The sequence below is a fragment of the Dipodomys ordii genome, unplaced genomic scaffold (assembly GCF_000151885.1).
Source record: "Dipodomys ordii isolate 6190 unplaced genomic scaffold, Dord_2.0 Scaffold24, whole genome shotgun sequence".
Lineage (NCBI taxonomy): Eukaryota > Metazoa > Chordata > Mammalia > Rodentia > Heteromyidae > Dipodomys > Dipodomys ordii.
This window is the reverse complement of record NW_012267240.1, coordinates 14,211,750-14,219,679: the sequence shown is the minus strand read 5'-3', so window position 1 is coordinate 14,219,679 and position 7,930 is coordinate 14,211,750. Positions and strand designations below refer to the sequence as shown.

The window sequence follows — 7,930 nt, the reverse complement described above, 5'->3', positions numbered from 1 at the left end:
TTTCTTTCTTTTCTTTCTTTCTTTCTTTCTTTCTTTCTTTCTTTCTTTCTTTCTTTCTTTCTTTCTTTCTTTCTTTCTTTCTTTCTTTCTTTCATCTGTCACAGGACTTTAACTCAGGGCTTGAGCAGTGTCCCTGAGCACTTTTGCTCAAGGTTAGTGCTCTACCACTTTGAGCCACAGCACCACTTCTGGTTTTCTGGTGGTTAATTGGAGATAAGAGACTTTCCTGCCCATGCTGGCTTTGAACCATGATCATCAGATCTCAGCCACCTGAGATGCTAGGAATATAGACGTGAGCCATCAGTGCCTGGCTTACAGCTATTCTTTCTGCAATGTTTTCTGCAGAGTACTGAGTTAAAATGAATGGATGCGAAATAGTCCTTGTTTGGAGATTAAATAAAGTACTTCATTCTCTTCCATGAAACAGTATGTCCCATTGAACTTTATAAAAGGGACAGTCAATTATCTTTTATATTTTTTAAGACTTAGCAACAAGAATAAAATTTCCCACTCTGTTTATTATTATACCTTTTTTATTATTTATTATGATCCCAGGATGGTCATAACATCTTTAGATGGTAAGGCCATAAACTATAGTGCAAATACAATTGACATCTTCCTGTCATTCCTTTAATAGGACATAAAACCTTAGTGGTGAGGTTGCACATTTAGTTTGTGATGTAGAACCTTATAAAAAATGTTATGCATATAGTTCGATTCTAGGTAAACATTCTGACCAGTCATTCTGATACAAATTAAGTCACTAAAATGAACATGTGACAAGTGAGAAAGACAGCCCCTTCAAGGATGAGTCAGAAAAGTTTTAGGAGAAGCCACCAAAAGTATATGCAACTTAGAATTAGAATTACTTTTTACCAGTGCATTTCCTGAACTGGAAGGAATTGCTACTGGACAATGATGTAGACATGTTATCTGAGATTAATGCAGAAGATTTGCATTACAGTTTGCTTTTTTTTTTTTTTAAAGACCTTAGAGGCTGGGAATATGGCTTAGTGGTAGAGTGCTTGACTAGCATGCATGAAGCCCTGGGTTCAATTCCTCAGTACCAGAGAAACAGAAAAAGCTGGAAGTGGCACTGTGGCTCAAGTGGTAGAGTGCTAGCCTTGAGCAAAGGAAGCTCAGGGCTTGAGTTCAAGCCCCAAGACTGGCAAAAAAAAGAGTGTAGAAATCTGAGGAAACTTCCAACTGTGAATTTCTATGTGAAACAAACTCCTGAGTTGTAAACTCATGGAGTTTTAAATTCTAGTTAACTCATTAAATTACAAAAATTAAATCTTAAAAATGTTGTCATTGATTTTTAGGATTTAAGAAGTGACCATAGAACCTCAATGGTAAAAGTGTGGGTTCTGGGAGAATTGAGGACGTGTTGCCATGTTGGCGTACATTTGTTTATGAATTATCTGTAAACACAGTGGCTCCTGATGCAAATGCACGGTGAAGAAAAGAAAGCATATTTTAGCAAAACATGAAAGGATTTATACATTTATTCAAGGATCAAAACAGTTAACCCTTTCCACAGTAAAAGATACTAGGTTCATATGGTTAATTCATAATGGATAGATGATATAAAGCCCCTTCATGTTTTCATTTCTCTGTTCAACACAGGATGTGGATAATGCGTCTCTGTCACGCCTTGACCTTGAGCGTAAAGTGGAATCGTTGCAAGAAGAGATTGCCTTTTTGAAGAAGCTACATGATGAGGTACGTGGACCAAGGCTGAGCGAAGGAATGAAGCCAAAGCTCCCTTCATAACTCTGCATGACTGGCCTGTCTCTTCTTCCCTCAGGAGATCCAGGAGCTGCAGGCTCAGATTCAGGAGCAGCATGTCCAGATCGACATGGATGTATCCAAGCCTGACCTCACTGCTGCTCTGAGGGACGTCCGTCAGCAGTATGAAAGCGTGGCCGCAAAGAACCTCCAGGAGGCGGAGGAATGGTACAAGTCCAAGGTAAGGGGATAACCAATGTGGCCAGAACACAAGCAAAGAGCTGTCCTCTGCAACCATGTACCTCTCTGTGATTCCTACATATAATTTCAGCTCTGTTCCATTCCCAAGCCTGCCTTTTAACTTGTTCAAACTGCTTCCAACACCTCCCTTAGAACAGCAGGGACCCCATTTGCTTTCACCAGGCCTTTAACCTCCACTATTGTTCTTAAGTGAGCGAAGTAGACTGAATTCTACTTGAAAACCTACCAGCCTCAACATTCCACTGATCTTTCCCTGGCTTTCAAAACAGGGGTTTGGTTCCATTCCAGAAAGCACAGAGTGTTATGATCTCTCTCTTCCTAAGCGAGCAGAAAGGTTGGGATGTGGCAGATCTTCATGCTGATTTCTTCCTGACAGTTTGCTGACCTCTCAGAGGCTGCTAACCGCAACAACGATGCCCTGCGCCAGGCGAAGCAGGAGTCCAACGAGTACCGCAGACAGGTGCAGTCCCTCACTTGCGAAGTGGATGCGCTTAAAGGAACTGTAAGTACCTGGCCATGGTGAAACTGAGGGATAATGAGCTGGTGACCAAGCTAATGGTGATTCCTGAGCAAACTTTCAAATTGAATTATATGTATAACTTATAGATGATATAAATTATACTTTTGCTGGTTAATTGGAGATAAGAATCTCATGGACTTTTCTGCCCAGGCTGGCTTTAAATCACGATCTTCAGATCTGAGTCTCCTGACTAGCTAGGATTACAGGTTGCAGGTGTGAGCTACCACATATCTGACTAAAAATTCTATCTATCTATTTATCTATTATATATATATGTATATGTACACATATATCATCTTATTGCTATTTTTTTGCCAGTCCTGGGGCTTGAACTCAGGGCTTGGACACTGTCCCTGAGCTTCTTTTGCTCAAGGCTATTTATTGCTATTATTAAGATCTTCAAAAAAGAAAGGCACTTACCTGCCTTATGACATGGTAATCCCTCTGTACAGTATCTTTTAAATTTTTATATTTTTAATCCAAAGAAAATGAATTGCCTTGACAGATTGGGAAACCACTAAATGGTGTGGTTCGCCTGTAATCTCAGCACTTGGAAGGCCAGGGTAGGAGGATTGTGAGGTTGAAGGTAGCCTATTCTACATAGTGAGACCCGACCCTCACAAAACAAAGCAACAACACCCAAGGAAGACATGGTACTTTTATTCTCCATCACAAATTAGATAGGGGAACCAATTGCCAGTAAGGTAAATTATGGTGCATGGTGTATTAGTGGTTCTCAGAATAGCTGGCTGCTTGTGGAAAGTAACCTCAGCAGCCCCTCTCACTTCTTGTAGAACGAGTCTCTGGAACGCCAGATGCGTGAAATGGAAGAGAACTTTTCTCTCGAAGCTGCTAACTACCAAGACACTATTGGCCGCCTTCAGGATGAGATTCAGAACATGAAAGAAGAGATGGCTCGTCACCTTCGTGAATACCAAGACCTGCTCAATGTTAAGATGGCCCTTGACATTGAGATCGCCACCTACAGGAAGCTGCTGGAGGGCGAGGAGAGCAGGTAGAGGGCATAGACTTGCATATATGAATGAATAGTTGACCTTCTCAAGGTGCTTTGTCTCCTAGGCTATGGCCATTATCTTCTCTAATCATTAGGACATTTCTTCCAGAGAGCTCATTGTATAGATGTGGACTTAAGTGACTTGCCATAGTTAGAGCTAATTAATGGCAGATCTGGGATTTGAACCCAAGTCTTGGTCAAAGCCAGGGCTCCTTCCTTTCTATAATCCCAGTAGTTCACACCTTGGTGGAGTAAATGCTTGGAGTAAAATCTTTCAAATGTACTTAAGGAGATCAACCAAGGATAAATGCTTACAAAACAACCTATGAATTACCAGAGACAATTTTCCTATTTGACAAAAGATATTGCATAAAAATGTATCCCTTGTTGGCTATTATCCAATCATTTTGCTGATATTCTCTATCATTTTTTTAAATAGGATTTCTCTGCCTCTTCCAAACTTTGCCTCCTTGAATCTGAGAGGTAAGTGCTTCAATTCATTTGTGAAAAAAAAAATCACCAGACTCATTTTAAAATGTCTGCAAGAGGAAAATTATATAAAATATCCATCATTTCGGTTTTCATTATAGATTTCATTTTATTTATTTTTTCATCGGTCCAGGGCTTGAACTCAGTACGAGTTCTTGAACTCACAGACTTGCATTCTCACTTGGTTTTTTCACTTAAATATAATATCCTATCGTATGAGCCACACCGCCATTTCCAGTTTTTTGCTGGTTAAGTATAAATAAGAGTCTCTCAATCTTTTTCTACACAAGTTGGCATGAAACCAAGATCTTAAAACCTCAGATCTTAGCTTCCTGAGTAATGAAGGATTATGAGCATGAGCCATGGATACCCTGCTTATATTTTTGCTTATATGTGGTTCAGACCTATGACCTTGTGCATGAGAATCAAGTGCTCACCACTTGAGCTATAATCCCAGCCCAACTGCCATAATTTTCTAACCTAAGTATACTCTTGTACTCTCTACCTCAAGATTAGTATGAACTCTATTTTACTTATTCCTAAGGGCGTATACATTCAAGTGCTAGCTTACCCAGAAACTAGCCCGTATTAGCCAGCAAGTTTTCAAACAGACAATGCCTTATAGAAATGTTTTGGAGTAGCTCTTTAAACAGTTGCAAAAACAGATCATAATAACTACTTTAATTTTTCATTATTATTCATTTTTATGTTTTTTTAATTCAGAAACTAATCTGGATTCACTTCCTCTGGTGGACACCCATTCTAAAAGAACACTTCTGATCAAGACAGTGGAAACTAGAGATGGACAGGTTGGTATCTTTTGGATAAAAAATGAACTAGAACAATCAATAACAATTTTTAAAAAACATTACAGCATTCCAGATAGGCATTTTTTTCTCTTTTAAGTCAATGCATCAGGCACAGTTAGCTGCCTTGAGAAGTTCTTGTTTCTCTGTGTCTACTAAAAGAACAGGCAACTAATCATATATATAGGGTTAACTAATTATTTGTTTGCTGGAGGTGAAGATGAGCTAGTGCATTTCCTGCCCTCCAAAAGTACTAATTTATTCTGGTGCTTAATTGGAAATATGAAGTAAACTTCATGTTCCTCCATAATATAACCATGTTAAACTACTTCAGTTCATGAGTTCTGTACTCCCTCCCCTCTCTTTCTCCCTCCTTCCCCCTCCCTCCCTCCTTCCCTCCCTTCCTTCCTCCCTCCCTCCCTATCTTCCTTCTTTCTTTCTTCTCTCCCTCCCTCCTTTCCTCCCTCCCTTCCTTCTTCCTTCCTTGCTTCCTTCCTTCCTCCCTCCCTCCCTCCCACCCTCCCTACCCTCCTTTCCTCCCTCCCTTCCTTATTTCCTTCCATTACTGGGCATGAACTCTGAGTCTCAGTTGCTAGGTAAGCACTCTACCAGCCAGCTTTGTCTCCTGCAGCACTTTTAGCACTGGTTATTTTGCCTGGGTTGCAGTCCTCCTGTTTACCACTTTCTCCAGTAGATGGGATGACAGGTGCATGCTACCATGACTAACTACTTCCACTAAAATGGAGTCTTGCAAACTTTTGGGTCCAGACTGTCCTTGAAATGCAATTGTTATGATTTCAATTTCCCATGTTGCTAGGATTACAGGCATGAGCCATCACATCTAGGTATAAATATTGTGGGTTTTTTTTCTGCACTCCATTAGACACTTATTTTAGCTGTAGGTGAAGGTGACCTTACATGTGTAGTTGCTTCTCCTTGTTGTCACCTTGCCACATAGAACACATGACCTTCCAGCTTGCACAACACATGATCCATGCTTAGTAGGATTTTGTTTTTGCTCTGATTGATGGGATAATTTAGAGATTTGCATGCAGTATTCAATTTGATTTAAGGCTTATTTCTTCTCTTCACAGGTTATCAATGAAACTTCTCAGCATCATGATGATCTTGAATAAAAATTGCACACTCTCAGTGCAGCAATATATTACCAGCAAGAATAAAAAAGAGAATCATATCTTAAAGAAACAGCTTTCAAGTGCCTTTCTGCAGTTTTCCAGGAGCACAAGATAGATTTGGAATAGTTATAAGCTCTAGTTCTTAACAACCGACACTTCTAAAAGATTTAGGGGGAAAAACCGTTTACAACACATAATCTAGTTTACAAAGAAGTCTTGTGCTAGAATACTTTTTAAAAAGTATTTTTGAATACCATTAAAACTGCTTTCTTTTTCCCAGCAAATACCTGACCAACTTGTTTCTGCTTTAATAAACCTTTGGAAAAACTCTTCTGATGTGTTATTTACTTTTCTTTTAGGTCCTATTGGATAATTTGTTGCTAAAATCAGTTCTAGGTTTTAAGGTAACTTAATGAAATTTATTTATACTGAAGATATAGTTTGATAGAGTTCATTTTTCTTTGATTGTTATTATTATCACTATTTTTTTTTTTTGGTCCGGTCGTGGGGCCTGAACTCTGGGCCTGGGCACTGTCCCTCAGCTCTTGAGCTCAAGGCTAGCGCTCTACCACTTGAGCCATAGCGCCACTTCCAGCTTTTTTCTTTTTGCTTATGTGGTGCTGGGGAATCGAACCCAGGGCCTCATGCACGCAAGGCAAGCACTACCATTGAGCCACCTTCCCAGCCTCTTAAAAAATATTTTTATAACTCCTCCCCAGGCCTGCCCCTGGTATCCATGCCCAGCTGTCCTTCAAGAGGATATATTTGCAATAAATATATAAACTGTGAAATGATTGTAACATTTGGAAAATGCTATTAAACACAAAACTAAAATTCCTGCCTATTCTGGGAAGGTGAGATTATGGCATCTCAATCACATGGTTAAACAAGACTAACTCTTAGGGCTGGGAAAGTGGCTTAGTGGTAGAGTGCTTGCCTACCATGCATGAAGACCTGGGTTTGATTCCTCAGTACCACATAAAGAGAAAAATCCAGAAGTGGTATTGTGGCTCAAAGGGTAGAGTGCTAGCCTTGAGCAAAAGGAGCTCAGAGACAGTGCCCAAGCCCTGAGTTCAAGCCCCAAGACTGGCAAACAAACAAAAAAAACCAAGAATCACTGTAAGTATGTGAGGATTCAAAGCCTGAAGCAATAAGAATACATTGTCTACTTATGTAAAGCTTTCTACATGCCAACCAATATGAGAAGAATTCAGGAAAGGGAAGATAAAATTTAGAAGAGAAAATATTTCCTGCAACGCAGTTGTAATGGATGATAGCGTGTGTTCTGGAATGAAACCCTTTGAGATACATTCTTAGATTTCTCTAAGTCCCAAATTCCTATATTATCATTATCTCTCTCTTCCAAAAATTATGTGGTAGACATTTTTCTTCTTTTGAGTGGTATTAGGATTTGAACTAAGGGCTTTGCTCTTGCTGAATGTGCTTACTTGGTTAGTGCTTTACCACTTGAGCCACACCTCTACTTCTGGCTTTTTGCTGTTTCTTTTCTTTTTTGGGGGGAGGGGGGGTTGTGTTGTGGGGCCTGAACTCTGGGCCTGGGCGCTGTCCCTCAGCTCTTCAGCTCAAGGCTAGCGCTCTACCACTTGAGCCACAGTGCCACTTCCGGCTTTTTTTTTTTGCTTATGTGGTGCTGAGGAATCGAACCCAGGGCCTCAGGCGTGCAAGGCAAGCGCTCTACCACTGAGCCACCTTCCCAGCCCTTTGCTGTTTATTTTCTAGTGAATGTTTTTTTTGTTGTTGTTGTTTTTGTCTCCAGACTGGCGCCAAACCCACAGTCCTCGGATCTCAGACTCCTGACGTTAGAATGACTAGCCAACAACGCCTGGCTGTTGTAATTTTTGAATTAGTAACCATTGTTGCCTGCTGAGCACAGCGGTAAGGTAGTTTGCTTAAGACCTTGCTGAAAGGTAATGACATTAGCTGTGTTCATCATTTAGTAGCCAGAGGCATTGCA

General features: G+C 40.3%; 1 protein-coding gene across 1 annotated transcript in view; it reads left to right on the top strand.

The window, feature by feature from the left end:
• Vim (vimentin) overlaps positions 1-6,287 on the top strand; it is a 9,798-nt gene extending 3,511 nt beyond the window's left edge. The window contains exons 2-8 of the mRNA XM_013014601.1: positions 1,593-1,722; positions 1,808-1,969; positions 2,366-2,491; positions 3,304-3,524; positions 3,964-4,007; positions 4,737-4,822; positions 5,914-6,287. Coding sequence (XP_012870055.1) covers positions 1,593-1,722; positions 1,808-1,969; positions 2,366-2,491; positions 3,304-3,524; positions 3,964-4,007; positions 4,737-4,822; positions 5,914-5,955 — 811 coding nt within the window. The 3' untranslated portion in view covers positions 5,956-6,287. The remainder of the gene's footprint in view (positions 1-1,592; positions 1,723-1,807; positions 1,970-2,365; positions 2,492-3,303; positions 3,525-3,963; positions 4,008-4,736; positions 4,823-5,913) is intronic.
• The last annotated feature ends 1,643 nt before the right edge of the window (positions 6,288-7,930 follow it).